This window comes from Strix uralensis, chromosome 9 (genome assembly GCF_047716275.1).
Source record: "Strix uralensis isolate ZFMK-TIS-50842 chromosome 9, bStrUra1, whole genome shotgun sequence".
In the NCBI taxonomy this organism is placed as follows: Eukaryota; Metazoa; Chordata; class Aves; order Strigiformes; family Strigidae; genus Strix; species Strix uralensis.
In genome coordinates this window covers 26,915,153-26,940,069 of record NC_133980.1, presented here as the reverse complement: position 1 = coordinate 26,940,069, position 24,917 = coordinate 26,915,153, and the positions used below count along the sequence as shown (strand labels likewise).

General features: G+C 37.5%; 1 protein-coding gene across 6 annotated transcripts in view; it reads left to right on the top strand.

The window, feature by feature from the left end:
* UGGT1 (UDP-glucose glycoprotein glucosyltransferase 1) overlaps positions 1-24,917 on the top strand; it is a 48,367-nt gene that overhangs the window by 12,911 nt on the left and 10,539 nt on the right. For 5 of the 6 annotated variants that reach the window (XR_012630028.1, XM_074877812.1, XM_074877808.1 and 2 more), the window contains 22 exons: positions 642-702; positions 3,777-3,868; positions 4,528-4,678; positions 4,953-5,072; positions 5,853-5,938; positions 6,390-6,525; positions 7,461-7,592; positions 9,360-9,524; positions 9,765-9,885; positions 10,673-10,771; positions 12,128-12,151; positions 12,667-12,761; positions 13,402-13,608; positions 14,197-14,328; positions 15,258-15,388; positions 17,793-17,888; positions 18,227-18,329; positions 18,785-18,864; positions 19,321-19,510; positions 22,254-22,412; positions 23,866-23,951; positions 24,290-24,374. Coding sequence is in view for 5 of the 6 variants with exons in the window: in XM_074877812.1 (XP_074733913.1) it covers positions 642-702; positions 3,777-3,868; positions 4,528-4,678; positions 4,953-5,072; positions 5,853-5,938; positions 6,390-6,525; positions 7,461-7,592; positions 9,360-9,524; positions 9,765-9,885; positions 10,673-10,771; positions 12,128-12,151; positions 12,667-12,761; positions 13,402-13,608; positions 14,197-14,328; positions 15,258-15,388; positions 17,793-17,888; positions 18,227-18,329; positions 18,785-18,864; positions 19,321-19,510; positions 22,254-22,412; positions 23,866-23,951; positions 24,290-24,374 (2,551 nt within the window). In the remaining variant the exon portion in view is untranslated. The remainder of the gene's footprint in view (positions 1-641; positions 703-3,776; positions 3,869-4,527; positions 4,679-4,952; positions 5,073-5,852; positions 5,939-6,389; positions 6,526-7,460; positions 7,593-9,359; positions 9,525-9,764; positions 9,886-10,672; positions 10,772-12,127; positions 12,152-12,666; positions 12,762-13,401; positions 13,609-14,196; positions 14,329-15,257; positions 15,389-17,792; positions 17,889-18,226; positions 18,330-18,784; positions 18,865-19,320; positions 19,511-22,253; positions 22,413-23,865; positions 23,952-24,289; positions 24,375-24,917) is intronic. The other variant, XM_074877809.1, reaches the window with a different exon arrangement.

The following is a 24,917-nucleotide window of genomic DNA, read 5'->3' as shown; positions in this document are numbered from 1 at the left end:
AAATTAAGTTATAATCTGGCCTGCTCAGCCAGTCGAGAAATATATTTATCTTGATAAATCCATGACCTGAGTTATGAAGATGGTGTTGTAGGAGCTTCTCCTTTTCGAGTGGGTGGAGATACACCCAAGAGTAAAAAGAAACTGAATTGTGGTCTTATTTCCCACTAACTGATATTAAGATTGTGCTAGTTGCAGTTTCTTAAAGTAGACATTGCACTCACTGAGTTTTCAGTCAGGTCCGTGAGCTGTACTTGCCCGTTCTGTGATGATGCAATCACTAGAGCCAATGTAAGGAAAGGAAAGGGAACCCACAATGAGGAGTGAAATCCCCCTGTTTCTGCTGCCAGCCTCCACCTCTACCTTTCTGGCAGCACCTGCTTTACTATGGTTAATGTTAAATTAGACACTGCGAGTTGGCATGTGGTTAACATTTTTATGTTCTGATGAATTATATAAGAAAAAATAGTGCATCCTACTGTTTAATGTACCACAGAGTGCAAGTGCTTCTGATAGCAGCTCTATATACTAGGAGACTAAATATATTTATATAAAAGGTACAAAAAGTAGGGTAAGTAGGTATTTAATCTATCCGTTAGATAAACAGAAAGATGATTCACAGCATGATGTTTTTATTTCTGTAGAGCCATAACAAAAACAGTTGTTTCTTCGGAACTAAGAGCAGAAATTGAAGAGAACCAAAAGGTAATGCTTCCAGAAAGTAACATAGTGATTTTGCACTTCTGTTTTAATATAAATTCAAGCTTTGAAAATAATGATTCTATTCATAATTTTTGCTCAAAATAATGACTTGGTATTTTCACACACAACTTTATTGTAGTATGCATCTGCGAAGTAAAGAAGTGGTGGATTTCAAACACGGATTAGGGATGTAATTTAGCTTGTTTGCTCAAATATGAAAATATTGGTCCTAAATTCTTTGAGTGAGATCACTGTGCTGGGGAGTGGTGATATGGGATTTTGTTCACAGAGCTGCCCCTGCAGTGGTTGTTCACAGTTGTCAAGCGTTCTGATAGTTGTTTGGCAAGCACCTGTTAATGTATATGAAAGTGACCTTCTGTTGGGTGTCTGAACCCAGAATCTGCTAACTGCCAGATGTTTATTTATCTTTATACAATTAACTTTAAATACAATGAAAGTACTGTGTTCTTAACCCTGGGGGAAATTGTTTATTTACACAAAATACACAACATAGGTGTTCTTAGAATTTCCATGCACACTGTCTTAATCTGATCCACAGGACAGATTGTGTCAAAAATGAAGCAGTAGAAATTTTGCTGTCTATGTCACATCAGTCTTTACTTAGTTTCTGAGTTACACATTTGTAGTGATGACCTGCCAGCTCATGTTGTATAGAGATGCTTCTTGTAGGACTGTGCCTGCTGGGTGGCCTTTCAGTCTCTGACCTAGATCTTACTTGAGTGGTATAGCAGATGTGTAAAGTCTGCATGTCATAGCATTACTTGTTCTGGGTAATGGTTAAAAAGAAGCTGATTTCACTGATTTTAGGTTTTAATTGCATTCTGAACTTCTCAAAAGCAACTAGATATTAAAAATGTGAGTGCTTTTTAGTGGAAGTTGTTACGAGTCAAAATGTAGTTATATTTTTAGATTATTTTAAAATGTCTGAGCTGGATGGAATGTAGCTTGTTAGAAAGCTATTGCTTGAAAAGCAAATATATTAAGCATCTTCTTACAATTTTAAGGATGCAGAAGAAATTTAGTCCTCATTACCCAATTTGAGATGGTGTTTAGATACAAGGGAGTCACAGAATAAACTCAAAACCTTCTGCCATGGCTTAGAATGATTCATACTATGTGGAGGAAATGGTTCCAGTGTTGGTGCTTTGAGAGTGAAACTAGTGAAGGAATAAAATTTAACAGCTATCCAAGTAAGTCTATGTGTGCTTTGGAACAGAATCATAAAAAACACCCAGGTTATGAGTGACCTATGGAGTTCACTGAGTAGGCTCTGGTGTTTGCAGAAAAATGTTTCAACAGCTCTGCTGTGTACTTGGCTTTAGCAAGGCGCTGAAAAAAACAGTAGCCACTTGGGAATTTTGTAGAGGCTTTTGTACAGAATTTTGTACAATTGAAATACACCTGGTAGTGCAGTCTGGATGGAGTGCAAAATGAAAGTTTAAGATGGTGATAAAAACAAAGCCAAACAACCGCTTTTGCTGTCTGATCTATGCTGATCTATTCTTACATTTCAGTCTCAGTTGGTATTAATAGGAAAAATAAAAAGTATGTTAAGTACACACTTATGTCTTTGTTTAAAATCTAATCAACAATATTTGGCTAGTCTAGTAGTAAATGCAAAGTTACCTGACATCTACTTACAAGTCCCCTGAGATTCCTGTTCTGAAAGAGAAATCCCTTGTTGTTCAATAGCGATAAAATCAGGAAAGAAGGGATGCGGTTTGACACTGTCGTCCGGTGTGGTTCTGGAAGGGACAAAGTATAGAATGTAAGTGCAAGCTAAAGCTACCTGGTGGCTTTTCTGTTATGTGTTAGATCAGACTGGTCCACAGGTAAACCCATGATTTTGTGGATTCATTTTTATTCAAAGTTTGTCTAGGCTACTAGATCCAGATCTGGCTAGAGCTAACCCTGCCCTTTAAAGCTATTCTTTGCATGACTCTCTGTTGATATTATTTGATAGTGAAGTTCACTGCTATTAATAATTTTTTGTTTACTATGTAATTATCCACAAAAAGATGCAATTTAACACTGCATGTACTCAGCTCTTCTCTGGGAGCTTTTTTATTTAGTAAAATATATAATTTCTTCCTGATTAGATGCTGCTTTCCTGTTCCTGGTACTTCACATGGTACTTTGCTATTCCTCTGATTGCTTTGCTCACATTCTTCATGATATTAGTGTTTTTAAATGTCAAATACTATGCTGCTTCTTCAGTGTTCATCATGCCTCTTAATAGAATTTTCTAACTGGTACTGCAAGACTAGAGGTACTGGAAGAAAGCAGTGTCATTTTTCAGTTTTTAAACAGAATTTTTCATGCTAGAGTTGGGAAATTTGCTTCAGGAGGACTGGGTTTTATTCACCTCTCCCAGTTCAGAATTGTTCTCTGTGATGGTGCCTCACTTCAGGGGCAAGTATCTGTTCCAGTGGGTACTGCTTAGAGGTACCTGGAGGAAATTTGAAAATACTGATAAGACTTCCCATTTGTGTGCTGCCTGATTTTGGGGAGATCGGACTACAGTGGCAGCTCATCTACTTTTCAATGATGACATAGCCACTAGGTCAGGGCTTGTTTAAGATTGGTACCTTACACACAGTAGTTAGTTCCACTAGTGAGTGCCTCACAGTATCCAGCAGTTTAAGTATGTTCTGCCCCAAACTGCGTATTGAAGAGCTAACACAGGTAACTGGATGCTGTTTGTCCATCTACTTTGTGGGCTGTCAGCTAAAAGAAAAATTAAATTACTTCTCTCAAGCATTTTTAATTATTTAATCTGAGTATATTTAAAAAGTCTACTCAGGGACCTTCCAATGCACTACTGAATCATGTACGAAGAAACAAATGGAAGTCCAATATGCATTTGTGCCCTAGATAGATTCCGTTGTTTTTTTCCTCTGGTATGGATGTGCACACAAAGCCAGCAGACAGTAGTTGAGAGGTAATGCAAAGCAATTTGTAATGCAATAAGGGAGATAAAATCTACAGTTTGACACATTAAACTCTAGTATGTTTTTCTGTGCAGAGCATTCTTCTAATGGTCTACTTTCTTTCAGTATTTCAAAGGAACATTAGGATTGCAACCAGGAGATTCTGCTGTGTTCATCAACGGACTACTTATTGACTTAGACACTCAGGACATATTTAGGTAGGAATGTTTTATTTTTCAGAATAATTGTATCCTGTTTAGGAGTTTACCTCCTGCTTATGCATGGATGATAGGCAGTTTTGAATCTTCTTCACAAAGTCTATAGCTAGACTGGGTTTAATTGTTAAGTACTGGAAAAAGCAAATCATGGTTCCTTCTCTTATGCAAGTACATTTCTAACAAAAAAGCTGATGTGAAAACCGGAATACCCTTGAAGATTGGAATGGTAAGTCACCTTTGTACTGTTTTTTTGATGTGTGCTGTGACTAGCAAGATTTTGGTCTCCAAGACTGACAACTTAGAGGTTTTATTCTGAAGATAAAAAGACTGATCCTCAAAGGATAAACCACTGTAAATTTTTCATCTGAAAACTACCCTATATCTTTGTCAAGATTTGTTTCAATAATGTGAAATAGAAATTCTTTATGTATATCATGCTTTAGTTAATTTAATGTAGTTTTTCCTAGAAATACAATATAATTGAATAAGTTTAAGTTATCTCAGGTTTCTTAGGACAGTTAGAAATCAGTGATGAATAAGAAGTAATGCACAGACAGGGCAGACTTGTTTATACCTTTCATCTGTCAACCCTTAGGATAAGAGCAAGTTATTTGCTGTGTCTTTAAAATTCAACAATATTTTTTTCTTTCTCCTTCCAGCTTGATTGATGTGCTACGCAATGAAGCCCGCGTTATGGAAGGCCTGCACAGTTTAGGAATTGAGGGTCTGTCTTTGCACAATGTTCTGAAGTTGAACATCCAGCCATCAGATTCTGACTATGCTGTGGACATCAGAAGCCCTGCTATTTCAGTGCGTATGGTTTTATATAAGAAATATCTTATTTGCCGTTGAGCAATGCATTCTTCAGCTGTCGGGAACTTTTGTTCTTATCTCACAATCAGCTCTGAAACTGCAGTGAAGAAAAAAAGGAAAGTAAGCTTATAAATATAATTAGCTCTTTTTAAAAAGCTTAACTTTTTATTCATACAGTTCTCAATATAGTGTCTGATTTTAAAAATACTTTACAGTCTCAGACTTGAGCAGGAGGACTGTCAATCATTTAAATGCCTTTATTTTTTCTTAGTGGATCAACAATCTTGAAGTTGACAGTCGTTATAATTCCTGGCCTTCCAATGTGCAAGAACTGCTGCGTCCCACGTTTCCAGGTGTGATCAGACAAATTAGAAAAAACTTCCATAATTTTGTAAGTACTAATCTGACTAGAAATGAAATGTTCATTCAACAGCTTTTGCAACTTACCTACATATATGCTGGATTCCCTGTCACTTAATAAATATCTTGAGATAGGATGCTTTTCTAAAAGTTTTTGTTCTACTCGTCCTAGTGAACTATGGCTGAGATTGAGATTACTAAGCATGATTCTCTGGCATCTATTAAATGGACTTGACATCCATTAGATAGGGACTTGAACCACCTCCAGCTGTGGGAGCATTAATGTGTTATCTTTTTCTCTGGAGTTCAGTACTTTTAACACTGAAATCATTAAATGAAAAGAAAACACTTAGCATGAATAAAGGGCCCTACATTCATTCAGAATGGCCCTGTTCTTTTGAGCTTGGGCTTGCTTTGAGAATGTCTTAGCAGCATCAGCTCTCGAGGGGGTTGAGCAGAGCGATGCTGTGTTCCTCGATTCTGACAAATGCCTGTCTCCCATGCACATCTTAATGGGTGGATCTGTGTACACACAGAGGCAGAAGCCTAGATGCAAGGGTATACTGAGGTAAAGATATAAAGTACATAAACAGTCTGGTCACTTCTGCTTAAAGGAGTGGTTTAGGCTGGGTATTTTAGATAATGGACTTAGACACTTCACAAGAAACTGTTTAGTGGGCCTCAACTCCCTGGCAGTGTACAAAATAGGACTGTTGAGAATTCTGCACTGAGACATGAATGAAGCTATCTCTAACCAAAAACCCGTGTCTTGGCTTCTTAAGGAAACTTCTCACTTGCAATTTGTATGCAGGTGCTGATAGTAGATCCTACTCACGAGACCACAGCAGAGTTACTGAACGTGGCAGAGATGTTCTTCAGTAACCACATCCCACTGAGGTAATTGCTATGTTTTAACAGGATTTTTTTACATTAGTTTTATTTTTGTGACTTTTGCAATTGTAAAATTCTCATTGCTGGGACAATAGAAATGTTACACATCTTGTCTTGGTGGTCAGGAAGGGCGTTTCCTAAATACTGTTTCTTATTTAAAATTTTTTTACTTCCAACTTTTGCTACTAGCAAAGTAGAGTTCAGTTTCTTTAACAGTCCAGAAGAAACTTAAAAGCAAGTACTTTGGATGAAAGAGAGATGAAAAGCAAGATTGTGATGGACTCGCCATTAGAGTTGATATGTCCTAAGTTTGATTCCTGCCCACTCTGCTCAAAATCACCAGTCTATTCCAGAAAAAGCCTTTGTCTCAGATGATGATCACGGTTGACAGTTGTATGAAGAACTGATTATTTATTAGTATAATAGATTCATGATCTGGGGATTTGTTTGATTTCAGGATAGGACTAGTCTTTGTGGTTAATGACTCGGAGGATGTTGATGGACTTCAGGATCCTGGTGTTGCCCTCCTTAGGGCATACAATTATGTGGCACAAGAAATGGACAATAATTATGCTTTCCAGACTGTCATGTCTGTAAGTATTCATTTAAAAGGGAAATTAATGTTTTAATATTCTCCATGTATGTAAGATTATGTTAATATGCTAATATGTAGATAATGGAAGAAGTTTTTCTTTGACTCGGTTGGTTATTCAGAGTATCTCTGAATACTAGTACCTGTATACAATACACATTTCTTTGTAAAGTGCTTCTGACCTTACTTGAACAAGTGAGACTAGATTTAAACGTGACACTTAAAAGTTTTGCATGTTTTTCTGATCCTGCCTCTTTGCTCATTCTGCCAATGAGTTCTAAACTGTTGTATCCCTTCAATATTATAATTTGTTTTGAACAGTTCCTGCTGCATACTTTTGCCACATCAAAGGTGCTAGTCAATGCATTTTCACTTGTGGTTTGACATTGTTATACAAACTGACAAATTAGGGCATACTGTAACATTAAACTGCTGGTGACTTGAAGACAATGACTTTTATTCTCATTTTTTGGGGTATGTATTTGTAAGTTGAAGTAAAATCTTGTGTCTTCAAGAGGGAAACAGTTACCTGCTTTACATGTGAGATCTGTTGTACTGTTTATAAGCATGTCTTGAGTTCTGAAGGGAAGGGTAACTCTTTGGATGTGCTTCACTTGAGCCTTTTTCCCCTAAGCACTAGTTTTCCCCCTCAAATACCTTTTCTAATTAAAGGCACAAGTTATTATTTAAAGAAATACATATTTACCTCCTTCCAATCTCACTGGAATGACTACGAGGTAAAGCAAGACAATTAAAAGAGCTACAAGTGCTTAGGAGCTGTTACTGCAGCTGATAAATATGAATATATGTTTTGCAATCTGCCTGTTAATGCCTTATTATAATTACTGGAATATAGGTGACAGGTCAACTTACCTTTGATAAGGACAGAAGCTTTACAGTTGCAGCTGTAAACTTGTATTTGTATCCCCCTTTCAGATATATAACAAAGTAAAAACAGGAGATCAGCTGAAAGTGCAGCATGTGGTTAGTGTTCTTGAGAAACAGTATCCTTATGTGGAAGTCAACAGCATTCTGGGAATTGATTCTGCCTATGATCAAAACAGAAAGGTAAGAATTCATGAAATAGAGCTGTTTTTCACTTTTTGTGCTTCAACACCATTTTGAAAATATATTTATGTACAATTTTTTGATCCAATTCTCTTCCTAACCAAGTAGTTATTTTGTTATCATGTTGGGTGACTTTTATTAATACTTTAGTATATTTTTTAAAATACTTTAGTAAGTATTTATGTTCAGCACAAAGCTTTATATAATATACATAATATATTCTAATATATATATTTAAAAATCTTTATGTATAGTACCAGAACCAAGACAACTTTCTTGTGATTCGTAAGTCATTCTGGTATGCAGACCTCAGTAGAGATTAAAATGACTTGAAAAAAAATCAGGGTGATGGAATGGTTCATAAGAAAACCAAGGGGCTTAATGTCTGGGAGGGATTGGTGTGGGTTTTCTTTATTGGTATTTGAATACTGTGTGAGATAAAGTAATGATGATGAATTCAAAATGCCTTTCCTATAGCAAGGCATTCAACAATCTTCCTCAAATGATTTCCTAAAGTTATTTTTAGGGTTGATACTTTTCTGTATGGAGAAAATTGGGAGAGCAAATTACTATTGGATCACTTACATGTGACATGAAGCAGATTTTATTTGAGGTTCTGTAGAGTGATGTTTATGTTTTTGTTGAATATTCTAAAAGAAAGAATGAAAATACTGTCTCCAGTAGCTCGTTAACACTGATGATACTGCCTACATCTGTAAATGTAAGGAATGCAGCCAGGGTTACGTATATAGGCTCATATGCACACATGCTTTCTATCTTCCAATGTGGGAAAGTGAAGGGAAAAGCATTTTGAGGAAATCAAAACTCCTAAAAGTAAGACAGACATTTTTGTATGATGGGAGAGGCCTTTTCAGTTTACATACTAGATACCAAATCAAACCCAAAAAACCAAAAGCAACAACTCCCCCCCAGCCCCCCAGACTCCTAACACATGGAGAGTACTCTCCTCCAGAAGAGTTGAGGGGCCATTCTGGAGGCCTTGCTGCAACTGGTGTACCTGGCACTGTTCAGCCCAACCATGGCTTAAAGCATTGCAAAGCCTTCACATAAGGAAGGAAGCCTTTAGAAGAAGCCTGTCTCCATACAAATGACACAAATTAAAACAACACTGAGCACTCTTTCATGTGATCTGAGCTTTGTGATAATTATGTCCTTAAAAGGTCCTGAAAGCTCTCAACAAGAGCTCTAAACAGTAGAACCTGATTAACTTCTGTCCATAACAGAATATCAATGAGGGTGCATGTTGCAGTGGTTACATGAAATGGGGAAATTTGTCCTTACATAATAACCCCCTGCCCCACAAGTAAATGTTTTTCACAAGTTTAAGAAACATGTTCTTAAAAAATGCAAAGAAACTGTCTTATGTTACAGCTATCACTGCTTGCATTGCATTTGCTTCCATATGCAAAGTCAGATTTTCTGTTGTGCATTTTTTGGTATTACCAGAAAGGGCCCATTGGTATTTATTTATTTATGGTATGAACTTAGTGGGATATTTTGCACTTCTGTGTTATGAAGTAACTACTTTTGCTTTGAAACTCTGAAAGACGAGGACATCTTGGGCATGTAAGATACAGAAAGTATCTTATGCACTGTGTAAAATTTATATTCTTTGTATCATATAAAAGCTGGAAGGACATCTTAGTGTGCTTAGAATAGACTTGGGTGGATATTGTGTGGAAATGTTACGGACCTTCATGGTAATGGGCTGATGTGGTATAAAGCTCCTTCTTCCCCTGTATTTAGGCAGCAAGAGGTTACTATGAGCAAACGGGTGTAGGTCCGCTCCCTGTTGTGCTGTTCAATGGAATGCCTTTTCAAAAAGATCAGCTGGATCCTGATGACCTAGAAACCGTGACAATGCACAAAATCCTGGAAACCACAAGCATCTTCCAGCGAGCCGTGTACCTGGTAGGTGTTGAGGTCGCCTGTGACTTTAGAGAGAAACAAGTTTTGGAAAAACTGATTCAAAAGTCCCTGAATATGTAGTACACAAGACAACTTAACTTGCCTAACTTCTTGGTTGGTTTGTTTGTTTTCTGATGTCGTTGTTTGGTTTTTGTGTTTTTGGTTGTGGGTTTGTTTTTTTTTTTCTGAAGTTATCAAAGGCAAATATAATGTGAAATAATGAATATTGCTTCTTTCCTTCAGGGTGAATTATCTAATGACCAAGATGTGGTTGAGTATATCATGAACCAGCCTAATGTTGTTCCAAGAATTAATTCAAGAATCTTAACGTCTGACAGAGAGTACCTAGATCTGACAGGAATGAGTAAGGGATGCTTTTAATTGCATTAAGCCTGAAGTATCTGAGCCAAAGACTTTTGCTTCCCAACAGAAAGCTCTAGTGGCAAAATATTAAGAGCACCCCAAGTAATGTTCTAGCCCTGGTGCTGGGGGAGATGTTATGTACAACAGCAACATTAAGGTCTACAGATTTTTCAAAACAGGAATTTGGTTTAATTTTATACAAACCTTTAGGGGAATATGACTCATGAAGTTGAGAAATTAGCAATGCTAGCAAAAGCCAAGAACAGTCATATAATGTATAAAGCAACAGCTTGTTTCTTATTTCTAACCTTCTTTTGAGCAGAGATTGACAGTCATCTCTGGAATGACTTAAGATTTAGCAGAACTTTTCATGGCTAAATGTATTAACACCCAATGCAGTGACTGCAGCGTAATGACAGTATTGCAAAAACACTTGTACAACTGCCTTTTTTGAGTTGCTTGAAAAATAGTAACACAGTGGATTTTTAAATGTATATTATTTGCATAAATTAACTTCAACTAAGTGAGACTTGAACAATTCTTTCAGCTGACTTCATATCAAATATGCAATGTAATTATTAAGGTAACTTATGAGACAAAAATATAACTTATGAGACAACAAAAATGTATTCTTCAGCTTATATATTAACAGTGGAGATGAGACATAAAAAGCAGTATCACAGGGAACAAAATGGAATTGTTCTTAATGTTCTGGTAATAGTAGTGATTTTTCTTTCATTTTACATGGAATAGTTGCTTTGCCATCTAATACTTTCTCTCTTTCTCAGATAACTTTTACGTGGATGACTTTGCTCGATTTACCACTTTGGATTCCAAACATAAGACAGCTGCTGTTGCAAACAGCATGACCTACTTAACAAAGAAAGGTAAAGTCTGCAGTGGATTATGAACCCAAATCTAATCTTACGTGTGTTTCCAACACACGTACTGAGCCTTGTTCAGGCCTGTGGGTAATGGTGCAATGTAAGTGTTAAAAAAAAAAATTTTTTTTTTAATAAGGCATGACATCTACATGAAACAAGAATGTTCCCCTCTTTAAACCCGGCTCAGTTTTCAATGAATAACAAAATCCCACCCCACGTGCTCTTGCTATATTGCAAATGACCACCAGAAATACAGCAGTGTAAGCTCTGATCCTGCAGTGACACTGACTAAAAAAATACAAAAGGGGTCCTAGCTCTGTCTCATAATTCAAAATTACTAAAAGTTACATGGATTCAGAAGAAAATTGTTACTGCCCATTATATGACAACACATAATGTGGTCTGTGCTGGTTTTATTGCTGCAGTGCATGTACTGCTTTTTCAATGATAGTATTGTTTTATTACAGTTACACATAAAGTCTCCCGTTAATGTTAAAACTCAGCTGTACTTCTCGGTGTAGGAAAAGCATGCACAGACATAATACAGAGCTTAATCAGGCCTTTCCTATGTCCATTTCAGTTAGGTATCATAAATAAGCTGCTGTCATTTGAACCAATTCCTCTTGTTCCTGTCTGTCATCTTTAGCAGACTCTCACAAGTTTCCCCAGTAATGTCTCCAGCCACTGCCACCTTCATGCACTGCCTTAAATGTTCCCATTGCTCCTTCTGTCCTGTATTTGCCCTTGGTTCATGTTCAGCCACTTAGATCTGACCAAGTTTCTTGTTTTCGTTTTGTAGAGTATTAGTTAAATCTACACCTATGCATGGTCATTTGAAAGTGCAGTAATTTGCAATCCCATGGCTTGACAGTTTTGGGTCACTGCCTCTTCTGTCACTTAAGATATTTAATAACTGGTATCTGATTACAGTAATGCTGTAGCACATTTATTTTCTAAAATATTAGGAAAGTTATACATATTGCTGGCTCAGCAACAGTACTGAAATAGCACTGTCATGCTAGTTTTTAAAGAGGGAAGATAATAGAAATGGTTAATAATGGCATGGCAGTTTTTGCAAACGGTCTTCAGAATGATGCCTTCACAGTATGGTATGAAACTGGTAATACATAGTATAATTAGTGCTGTAGCATGAAAATAAGGCGTCAATCTATCTGAGAGGAAGAAAAAGTCAAAGCTTATTCTAATAAAAGTAGCACAGACTTGTTGCTAGTTGGACTTGAACTTTAGTGATTCACTTATGCCCAGTAGAGTGCTGCAGCTTCTTGATACACATTGGGATTACTATCAAATTATTAATGTCTCTCTCCTTTCCCCCTTTCCTTTCTGCTTTTTGACCAGGAATGTCTTCCAAGGAGATCTATGGTAACTCATGCTTTACCATTTCATATGTTGTTGTTCTGGGAATTTTCTGGTTCCTTTGTAACATTGGGTTTAGAACCAGCAGGAAATGAAGAAAGCTGTTCAGATGCATGTTTGCTTCAGCACTTTTTTCTCTATACAAAACTGATTTTGTGAACCAACAGCTTCAGTACAAAGAAGCAATATGTTGGAATCTGTATTTATAGGTTCCTTTATGATTTCTAAATTACAAAGGTAGCAAACAAAAAAAAAGTCCAGCTTAGAAACAGTGATGCATGGTGTCCCATGTGGGTTTTCTGAATGAGGTGAATGAAACCTAATATAATACCAATGTTATTATTCTTATCTTGCCAGACTTCATAGCTTAGCTTCATCCATAGCTTTCCTGTGTAATTTTAGTTTTTTTGAAATCTTTGCATGTGCATCACATTTTTCCTCCAAATGAGGAAAAACTGAAGCCTGCCTTCCTTTCACCCTCAAATTTCTCCCACCCTTTTTTTTTTTTTTTTTAATTGCAGATGATTCCTTTGTTAGACCAGTTACTTTTTGGATTGTTGGTGATTTTGATAAGCCTTCAGGGAGGCAATTGTTGTATGATGCAATTAAACATCAGGTAGGTAATGTTTTCATTTGAATGGGTTAGCAGTGCTAATAAAGCAGTAGGTGGAGGCTTGAAAAACACAGTTGTGCGGCTTCTTGTTGTATGACCTGGGGAGATGGGGTTTCCCTGCAGGGTCTCTAATTTCCAGCCTCACCTTAATTGTAGGGGCCGTAACATCGCTGACCTTGTACTAGGCCAGAATCCCCTCTTGGCACTCTGCCAATACAATAAAGAAAAGATGTTCTTTTAAGCCCGTGGTTCTAAATTGAAGATGTCTGTGAACATTGCCCTCTCCTATGTCTCATTTGTTCTGGGAAGATAGTTGAATCATAAAAATAGATAGCTTACTCCTAAATCACTGTTTTGCAAGACCTCTCAGTGGTGTCCATGGTCCTCCTCTATCTCTTGTGTAGCACAGTATTATCTAGAAGATAGTCACAGTGGTGCCTAATACATAAACTAAATACTTGATGTTAAATTAGTTCATTCATCCTTTTAACCTTTTGCTGTTATTTACCTGATTTGGAATCTGGTTTTCTGCTTAAGAAATACAAAGCTTTTGCTATAGTGTTTATTATAATAGATTTACTCTTCTCATTTAAAATACACCTGAAATCTAAAACTTTCCTAATGCATGTTTTGTTAAACACAGAAATCCAGCAATAATGTTCGGATTAGCATGATTAATAATCCTAGTGAAGATCCAAATAGCCAGAATACACTTGTCGCTAAAGCCATATGGGCAGCTCTACAGACACAAACGTCAAATAATGCCAAGAACTTCATCACCAAAATGGCAAAAGAAGAAAATGCAAAGGCAGTAAAGGCAGGAGCCGACATCTTAGAATTTGCTGTTGGGGTAAGTGTGTTGTTTGGCATTTACAAAGGTAGGGTACTTTGCTTGTTCTTCTAATTAATTTTTTAGTGTAGTATGTTCGTACGCAAAAGATGCAGTAACAATGGAGAGTACCACTGTTGGTCTTGCTGTGGTTTTTTTTTCTAAAAATAAAGTAAATCCTCATATACATCAAAACTTTTCAAAGTCAAAAGGAATGCAGATTCACGGATCTACTTAAGTGAGACGGTTGTTTCTTGGGGGGCTAAGAGGCAACTATAACCTTTTTAAAAAGCTGAGAAAAAAATTACAATTGCATTTCTCAAAGTAGATTTTAAAAAGTTAGGCACGAATTATTTAAGAACAGAAAAATGGAACAACTGGTCTAAGTAGCAACAATTACTAGGGCTGTGGCCCTTCACATCAGAAGCTGGGATAATGTTTGAAGGTGACAAGCAAGAACTAGGTTTAAGACCATAAAGAAGAGGGGCCTGGGGATAAATTTTAGCAAGATACAAAGATGTTCTTGAATGGAAACAAAAAAGGTGCATTTAAAAAGAAGTGTGCAGAGGTGTATTTTTCTTCCTGTTTCAATGTGTTCTTTTCTTTCAGGGTATGGATATCAATATTTTCAAAGAAGCCTTTGACTCTCCCAAGGTGGATTTTATTCTGTCCCATGCTATATATTGCAGAGACGTTCTAAAGCTGAAGAAGGGGCAGAGGGCTGTGATCAGCAATGGAAGGGTGAGATCAATCAGGAGACAGTAAAAGAGATATTCCACATGCGGGAAAGAAGCAGACCTTGATCAGCAGAGTCTAGGGATCAGACACAGTCTCAGCCTTCTTTAGGTCTCAGCAGTCTTTAGGACCGCTGCCAGTTTGATTTATTCAGACCTGCATGACCTTTTCTTTGTACTGTGTGCAGTTAGTTGTTGGGTGTTTTGTACAAATTCAGATCTTTTAGTAACAGAGTTGCTTTCATGTTGGCAGTGAATTGAGTCCAGGGACAGAAAGAGATGATAAATTCGAAATATTGTGCTGCTTCGGTTCATTGGGCAAAATGCTGCTGTATCTGGCCCTAACCAAGGTGCCTTGATGTCTTCCACCAGCTCTTTTTACGATAGCCACTTAGATCAGGCAAATGATGTTACAATAGTTCACTGCAAATAATGAAACCCAGCTGCATTAAGTCTTCTTTTGTCATTTGCTTCCTAGTTAGGAAAAAAACCTGCAAGTTCCAGTGGTTACTGTATACTTTAAAGGGTTAAAAATCTCAAGTGATGAGTTGTAGCATATTATTTCTCTCATTAGCAAAATAGCAAGAATTGTTTAGGTAGCTTTTAGGCTTCTGAAGGCTAGAGGAGTGAGATTTGCTGGAGTCCTGCTGGACTACTGGAACTTGCCTTGTATTCTGTTGCCCCTTCAAGATGTAGTATTGCATGTATAATTTAATATGCCAGACTTTTTCAAACCAAGCACTCTGTGAAAATTTTATGCCTCAGTCTGGGACTCTTGCCTCTAAATAGCTAGATTTATCTGTTAAACTCTGCTGCCATTGACATTAATACCAGCCTAAACAGCTGATATCCACCAAGACTAGAGCATTTATTTAATACATCTTTGAATTTTGTGTAGCCTTTACCTAATAATGCTGATCCAGCTTTTTTTTGTAGATTATTGGCCCATTAGAGGATGGTGAGATGTTCAATCAGGATGATTTTCATCTCCTTGAGAATATCATAATAAAGACATCAGGACAGAAAATCAAATCTCAGATTCAGCAGCTAGGATTCGAAGAAGATCTGTAAGTAAACGTGAAGAGGCTTACAAAAAAGTGGTGGTACTCTCATAACATGACTTCCTGCAGCCTGGAGAAAGCTTTATCAAGTACACTCTTGTGCTATAAATATAATAGGTGCTATAAACAAACATGCTTGTGTTCGTATGGTCAAGGCTCAGCTGTTCAGAGGGGCAAGTGAGAAAGGAAAAATATGTACATTATCTTTATTGGGTTTAAAGTGTTTTAGTGACTTTATTGTAGTTCACAATCTATGGAGCTGTAACTGTATCCCCCAGATTCAGGAGGCAGTTCTGAGGGTACTGGCAACCCCTACTATGGTACTGTGCTCAGAGTTCATTGCCTCTAATTCATTATCCGTATCTAGTAGCAACCTGCCATGGCTGGTCTGTGACCTCGTAACGGGTGTTGGCTGGAGCCTCACTGTCAAGCAGCAAGAAACTGGGAAAGTGCCCAAGTCTGTAGGAATTTACTGCAGAACCGTTCAACTGAACGTGAAACAGTGAATGTATTGGTACTCACCGAGAGAGTCCCTGAATCACAGCAGCATGGCTGGCAACAGCCTGCGGTGTTGTCCGAGGAGTTCAGGAAGTGCTTTCTTGGATTGGGGGTAGGGAGGGATACAGGTGGGCTGAAAAAATAAAGAATGAGGGTGCTGAGGCATTCTACGGGGACTGGCTAAATTCATTGCTGTGCTCAGCAAGATGAGGTTTCATTCAAGGTTTAGTTGACTCTGGTCAGTGACAGCTTTACTAACAGAAGATGTCTGCATGCAGAGAAGAGTTGTTTGCTGCTGTGGGATGTGTTACAAAGTGGTATAAATTGCTGCACGTTTTTACATTTATTCTTGAAAATGCTTTCTGCACTGGATTACCTTTCTGCTCCTCTAAATGGAAGAGAACCCTAACTTTTCATTTATATTAAGGCCTTCAGACTTTCTGTGGTTTTTTTCCCCAGCTAAATCTTAACTGTCATGCTGTTTTAAACTGTTTACCTCCAATATGTCAGGGTTTCATAACTCATATGTAGGATTACTATGGTATTGATTTAAAAGCAGAAAGAAGGGAAGAAAATGAGACACTGGAGTATGGTTTCTGAATCTGTTTGCAGTTCAGTTAAGTGCTGCTTGGCCTATCAATATACAAATTATTTTAGTAATATATTTCACTGTCAGTACTACAGAATCATGTATGCTGCTTTTAACTTTTTTAAGAGAAACCATAGGAAAGGAGGTAGAGATAAGCAAATGGAAATCATAGTTCTAGATAATTATTGCAAGAAGCACAGAGGTCAGCTAATCCAAAAGAAAGTCATCTTCAGGTTCCAAAGAACTGAAGTCCATAGGCATGTGTTTGTGTGTTGGAGCTCATAGCTAAGAAGATAGTTTCTGTCATATTTAGCATCATGTTTTTCCGTGATGCTGCTTGACTGTTACAGGCTGGTCAAGTAAGTTAAGCATGAGGTCTTCTCTGCCAAAATCTTGTGTGACTCTGAAAGAAATCTCTGGCTCAGGGTTTAAGAGCATTCCAAACACTTTTGCACCCATTGCTCTGTTGGGGATCTAAAGAGAAATAAGGGTGATAGGTATGGTTTGAACGTAGGCTAGTTCTGGACAGAGCAGTGGTTTTTTGGTCTGAACGCTGCCAAAGTTTTTCAAAAGCTTTTAAAATTATCTGTTGCATTGGAAAACACTGTAGAACTTGTCAGGCTTCCAGGCTTGTGGTTTTGGTGTGAACAATTTAAACAGCTGTCACCATAAATCTGTGAGACTTACTTAATTCAGAAAAAGCTGACAGACCTTTAAGTTACAGTATTGCTTCTTGGCAAAGCTATGATGTACAAATCAATTTTCATTGAACTTTCAAGAGGTTTTACATTTTCAAGTTTAAATATATTCTTAAAATATTAGACTGAAGATTTATGGGAACAATAAAAAGGAAGAAGTTGTCAGAAGTAATTCTCTTTTAATGATAGGACCCCTCTCTCTCAAAGTTTCTCCACATACAGGATTGCTTCCTAGTTCTTAAGAGTTGCAGTGTAAAATGGGAAGACTGCTGTGAAACGAGGGTTTGATCTGAATGGCTTACAGGTCTGAGAGACGTTAGTGAAGTTCAGGAATGCAGTGCCTATAGCATGGCTGACCCCTAAAATCAGCTGTTCTGTATTTGTTATAGAGTTAAACCCTTTGGCACCCTCAGTAATAAGGCTGCAACCTGTTTAAATTAATGGCGGATGAACCCTTAAATATGCTTAATTTTTCAGAGCTTGCGTAGAGAGGTAGTAAAAGCGTTAGTTTGTGTATCTGAATTCAGTCTGTCTTCTCTTTTGCTGCTAACTGGCAGAAATGTAGTAAGTACCTGCATTTTCTGAGTGTCTGTAAACCTTTTTTTTTTTTCCTTTCTTTTTTCAGTGCAAGTGACTTGGTAATGAAAGTGGATGCTCTTCTCTCTGCTCAGCCAAAAGGAGAGGCAAGGATTGAATATCATTTTTTTGAAGAACGATACAGGTATAGGATTGCTGTCATTTGCTGAGCCATATGCTTTTCCTTGTATTTTAATGTTCCCATTATTTTATGTTGCATTTAACTTTAAAAAAAAAAAAATATCCAAATAGCAATAAGAAAGTCCCCAGCAATTTTCAGGGCACAGTGAGATTGCATAAATTAATTTTATCTGTCTGCCTGTCTCTACACATGTATATGTATGTGTGTATTTTTTCTCTATCTAGTGTTATAAAGCATATAGCATTTAAGAAGTAGTCTGACTTCAGAATGAGATGGATAGGTTTTTTTCCTATGTTTATCTATATGTTTGATACTTTTAAATTGTTTTTTCTTCTGTTTAGTGCAGTTAAACTGAGACCGAAAGAGGGAGAGACGTACTTTGATGTTGTGGCTATTGTTGATCCTGTGACCAGAGATGCACAAAGACTTGCTCCATTACTTTTGGTATGTATGCAATGTTGTAATGTGTTTTAAGGCAATTTTAAAAAGTTGTCTCAGTTCTGTAATTTCGAAATGCTTGTCTTCCTCCTTGACTGGGTGGTGACCAATGGCCTTCTAATAGTGTGGTTTTTTGCACTAATTGCACTATACTGCACACTAGGATCATGCTTAGATATCATCTAGATAGCTTTTAGTTTCACCATTTACCAGGTTAGTTTGCAGTGACTCTGTTCTTGAGGAGGGAGGTCTCTGCATCCCAAAAAGAATGCCTGTGGTGTGAGGGAATGGGTAGCTGTTCTTAAAGCCACCAATTAAAAGGTGGGTGTGGTAAAACAAATAATGAAAAGGGAGGATTGAGAATGAGCAGGTAACATGCCTCCTTGAGGTCCTGTCTATAAAACCAGTGGTCAGCTTTCTTAGTTAGCGTTTTAAGAGATGTCTTTTTCTCATTACTTTAGGTTTTGAACCAGTTGATAAATATGAACCTCAGAGTGTTTATGAACTGCCAGTCGAAACTTTCTGACATGCCACTGAAAAGGTAAGCAGTACCGTGCCAGGGTTAAAAAGAGAGAGAAAGAAAAATCTGTTGGAATGTGCAAGCACAGAAACACTGTCAAATGTCCTATAGGAACTCTCAATAACTACTTTGAGCTCATTTATATAATAGCATGATTTCCCACAGAGAATCTGGGAGTTTGGATAGCATGAGGTAATTCTGCTGGTTTACAAGTTGGGTGCTTTTTATTTATTTTATATATATACATAAAAAAATTAAATAACTTACTAATTTTAATGGTTGAATCTTGCACATTCTGCTTGGTCCTTCAAGGTGAAAATTCTGACCTCTTCTAAGGTCAACACAACCTTGCTTTGGACAATGCCTTGGAGACATCTGAGTCTGGGAAAGCTGATGCTGTCATCAAGTTCAACGAGAAAGAAATATTTGGCAAGTTTGGCAGAAATATGTTCTAACACTTTCTTTCTGAAATTTCAGCTTTTATCGCTATGTTTTGGAGCCAGAGATTTCTTTCACAGCAGATAACAACTTTGCTCCAGGACCAATTGCCAAGTTTTTGGATATGCCCCAGTCTCCACTGTTCACTTTGAACCTAAATACTCCTGAGAGCTGGATGGTGGAATCTGTCAGAACCCCATATGACCTTGATAATATTTACTTAGAGGAGGTAAGAGAAATCAATGTGGTCCTATTACTGCATTTAAATGGTGGTGTTTTTCCAGGGCTTATTTTTGTAATGGGAAAGAAATGTAGAATTTTAAAATGCTAGTAAACATAGAACTGTGGATATTAACACCTTCTTCGTTTGCAGACCCCTAAATGTTTTCTAGGAGGGATGCAGGTAAACCTAAGATCACTGACAGTGAGATTGCTGTTCTCAATTACTCACGTGTGCCTGAACCACAGGTTGAAAATACTGTAGGCTTCAAGCAGATCCTACAGATGCTTTGAGTGCGTGTATATATATAACATTTCAGAGTGTCCTGAGCTAGAAACAAAGAAACTCTTTGTTCGTCATTAAATAACTTCTTAAATTTACTAGTTGAAAAATTCTTTCAGATTAGAGCTCCCTACAACTAATGTCACAACTAAAAATAAGATTGTTATTTTTTAAAACCTCTTTTTAGAAATTTTGAAGTAAGATCTGAGTCCTGTTTCAGTAAGCAAATTCTACTTACTTTCCCTCGCTTCAAGAAGCCACCAACCTGGTTTTAGCTACCTGTTCATTTTCACAGCCTTTGTTACTGGCAAACACTCCTGCGGCCCACAAAAGGATAATGCAGTATCAATAAAACAGTAAAACGGGTGCAGCAGAAACCTGCTCAGTTGCAGTAGTTTCAGGAGCTGACTGCTGCTAGAACAAGCCTTGAATTTCACTCAGAGACGTGTTCAAATTTATCAAATGACATACTCTTGGAGGGATCCTTAAATGCCACACTACAGCTTTTCTCCAGAAATGTCAGATACAAGGTTTGAAATCCCTCAGAAAAAGAATATTGATCTGGGCAGTGCTCCCCCACATACACAGGGATAAAATAAGGAGGAATGAAAAATCCAAGGGGCTAGAGTTTAGCAGAAAAAGAACATTTAAAACAAAAGAAGAATAGCTGTGTGTGCAAGTTGATGATTCTGCTTCATCTTCAGTGGGATGGATAATTCAGTGCTAATTATTATCCTCTTGCTATTAGCAGTTAACTTTAATAGTTTTCAGAAGATCTAGAAATAGTGGGCTAGTAAGTGGTTACAAAATGCATTGCACTAACATGTTATTATGGGCACTAAAAACATACATTAGAAGTTAGAAAATCCATATGTGATGTGAAGTAGAAAATTTTGGACTTCAGGGTGCAATGTTAAATAATAAACGTTAAATGAGGCAGTCAAATAGTCTTTTCCCTTGAAATAAGCCATTATTTAGTTGGCCTTGAAGAACTGCAGATATATATTAAAGCCAGTAATTTTATATGTATAATTCAGCATATGCAAAAGATGTCAGACTGACAGCTCTGGAGGCTGAAGTCCTCTATTAATCTGCAGAATGGGTTTGGCATGAGCAGTAGCAGGACAAGCTTCCCCAGCGATATGCCTCAACCCTGGCCTGGAGGAACCACCTCTAGAGGCGAGGGGGAAGTTCAGGCTCCAAAACCAGCCAGGCCTGGGCCTTGTCTGCTGAGACAGGCCACTGCAGCCCCAGCTGTGCGGGTGGCTCCTGCAGTACGGAACCCCCTCCGCTGCATGTGTGATGAGATTGTCAAACCCTTTACAAATAGGCCTCTTGAAAAGCAACGGTCTGCACAGCCTTGTGCTCATTACAAATGTGTGTTACTTTCTCACTGAACATTATATTATTAGTCTCCTCTTACTTTTGCATCTCTCTGATACCGTTTGGGAATACAATGCAGTATAGTGGTAGAGTCTGATATTGCTAATCCTATACTAGATATTCAGAAATCTAGGAAATTGGGTGTTTGTTGTTGTGTGGTTTGTTTGGGTTTAGGTTTTTTTGCTTTTCATCTCTTAACCTCACTGTAAAGCCATAAATGAGCCACCAAATGGCTGATACTACTATGCATTTCAAGCCTTCGGTTCCCAAGCCCCCCTTAGATTAATTGAAAGCCTGAGAGAGAGGGGGATTAAATGCTTCAGGCATTCAAAGTACCATCCTGAGCCTCCAAATAAGTAGTAGCCTTACTTTTGCAGGTGCACCGCTTCCAACTCCTAATATGCAGTCTGTTGGTGCTGTAGCAATTAAACTGTCATTTTGGATGTGCGATGAGAGAAGATGCTTTGTGAGATTAGACTAATATTTTGCTTATGTAGTGTCCTCAGGCTACATCTGCATTTAGCTTAGCCTGGTAGGTACCCAAGGTTCTTTGGGTTTGTCTTTTTATTTTTATTTTCACTTTTGTTCAGTGTAGAAAAAAGGAATTGGTATTTCTGACAGTACCCTAGCACACTGTAAGAGTAATGCAGCACAAAACAAAATGTTTATTTTGGATGATAAATATTAGATGAGATTAGCTTTAAACAGATTTAGATTCAAAGTTTTGGAGCCCGTCATACTTTTTATGAGATGCCAGACTGATAACTTACTTGACTACATTCCCCAGTAAATGTTAAAAAACCCCAGTAATTGTAAAATAGAGCAACAGTCCTTCCCTTTTCTTATCCTAGCATCTTAACCGCTTCAGAATCAAATTTTTTTGGTCAGGGACACTATTAACAATATGTGTGTGAAGTTTGTCACTCGAAGGAGCTGAGCTCTTTGAGATTTTCTAGGTATTTGTTTAATAAAATTACTCTGGTAAAAATGTTATCTAATTACTATAGCTATTTTAGAGGGTAACTGAATCACTAAATATTTGCACTTTAGAGCTAGTGCTGAATTCAGCAGTGTCTTCTCCTTACAGGTGGATAATGTTGTAGCTGCAGAATATGAATTGGAGTATCTGCTTCTGGAAGGACACTGCTATGATATTACTACTGGACAGCCACCACGAGGACTCCAATTTACATTGGGAACTTCAACCAGTCCTGTCATTGTTGATACCATTGTTATGGCCAACTTGGTAAGCGTTCGATTGAAATTAGCAACAAATAACTGGCCAGCACAATCACTTGCATAAACCATGGAGTATCTTCCACCGTGTGGGTTATGGATATGTGGTGTTACTTAGACTCCACAGTTGCTTGCAGATACATTGGAACCACATCATTCCTAATGCTGACCTCACGGTGTACTTACTTGTCTCTTACCTTTTTCAAGATGTACTCCTTTCCCTTCAGCTTGTTGAGAGGGTCTTCTGGAATATCTTAAAATGATGCCAATATTCTTAAGCAACCTGTTTCCAGGGAAGGTCAGACAGTTCTGTCTGTTCTAGACAGGGTACTCCTTGGACCATCCACTCTGGTACTGTAAGCCTCAGGTGGACGGTTGTCTTGGTTTGGGACCCGTTTCTTCAGGAGATCTATGGAACAAACGGAGAGAGTCAGCAAGCATAGTCGACATTCTAGAAAATAATGGAAGTGTGAAAGAATAGCAATTACTTAATTTAGTTGAGAAAAGGTGATGGAAATCCAAGCATATGATTGTTCCCTGCAACTGTCTTTATAAGGCAGCTGCATAAGGGATCCGTCTATTTTCAGTGTCCACACTGGGCAGTGAGAGAGGTGATGGACTGAAATTATGGCAAGGGAAGTTAGCCACTGGGATGTTTTCTTGATATGTAATGTTAGTGAAAAACTGGAGTAAATTGCCTTTTGTGGGTTTTTTGGAGTAAAGCTTAATGGCTTGGAGGTGTGTCGGTGTATACAGTGCTGTGTCGGGAAATCCTCTTCCACAGCTCAGTGTCTGTACTGTGAAGGGGTATGAAGAGACCAGGAACATGTACAAAACTGGATGGGACACTGAAGCATCACTACAAATATTCTGTAGGTGTAATAATCTAAATCACAGAAGAAAATACTCAGATCTGGAACCTGAAACTTCAACCAGACAACATTGTATACAATATTTGAATTTCATATTGTAATTTTTTAAGTTCTGTAGAAGAGGTGTCTCGTAACATGTAAATTATGTTACTGGTTCCTGCTGTAGATGAAATACCAGTCTGTAAAGCTTCAGAATTCATTTAGATTTTGTTTTGTAGGCAGACCTTTTGTGCACTGCTGTGTAGTTACCAACCAGTGTTTTGAAATTCACTCACTCCTTCATGAAGGGACACTTTTACAGGAAAAAACTTGCACTGTTCCCATCAGAACACCCCGAAGACACTCTCATCTAACAAATAATGCTAGACCTTTCATACTCCTGTCTCTTATGAGAAAAACAATGATTTTGAATTAACTTCTGGGTTTTTTCTCCTGTTCTCTGGGTTTTAAGGACTTAAAGTTATGTTAATCAGCTGGTTTACAAACAACTATTTTCAGGTACAAACAGTGGGTCAAAATACATGACTTAAAAACTTGGGTTTCTACATTTGCATTTTCTGGAAGCTGACAAATATTCTTTTTGCTTTAAAGGGTTACTTCCAGTTAAAAGCCAATCCTGGCGCATGGACTCTAAGACTCAGAAAGGGCAGATCTGAGGATATCTACAGAATCTACAGGTAGGACAGTGTAAGAAATACTTTAATCTTTTTCTTCTGAAACTTTTGAACTAGGTAAGCATTGTAATATGTGAATCTAACAGTTCCCTTGCCAAAGTGTAGTGAACTGAACAGCAAATTACATTTTGTACTGAGTATAAGTCATGTGAGATGAAATAAATTAATTCATGTAAAAAGCCCAGGAGTGTGTGTTCAAATACATGTATTTGTTACTTTGTCGCATGTCTCAAACTTGGTTTACAGTGCTAAGGCTTAATATCATGTAGAAAAATATGTAGAAGAAATAAAGAATATATTTCTGCTTTGTAGTAAAGGTCAGTATTTTACTGTATTTTCAGCCATGATGGCACAGACTCTCCCCCTGAAGCCAGCGAAGTTATTGTTGTTCTCAACAACTTCAAGAGCAAAATTATTAAAGTGAAGGTGAGTTTAAAAACTAGGGTTGCTCTTTAAAAAGACTGTTTGACCAAGAGCCTGATGATCCCTTCCTACAAGCATACGTTTGAGGCAGTTTGCACAAAGTTCACATCACAGTATTAATAATAGAGAGAATTATCCGTAGACTTGGGTTTTGTTTTTTTTGACATGAGAGAATGACATGTAACTGCTGTTCCTTTTGTATGCCCATGAGAAACAATTATACTCACATTTTACTGACTCAGTTGTGACTTCAGAAAAAAAGTCAGTTTTGTATGTCCTATATATGTCTAGTAACAAACATTCAGTGTATCCATTGAGCCAGTATTTATCTGTTACAGATGAATTTTACTCATCTCGTAATATATTTTCTATCAATCTGATACAGAGTAGGTGAGAATACACTTTTTTTTTTTTTTAAAAAAAAAGGTAAATTAGTAAACTACTGCCTTTTAGGGTTGCCTATCAGATAATGGCATAGCTAAAAAGTTTAAGGACAACTGGTAGGTAAGTGATAGTTATAACACATCCGGTTCACACTTCCTCACA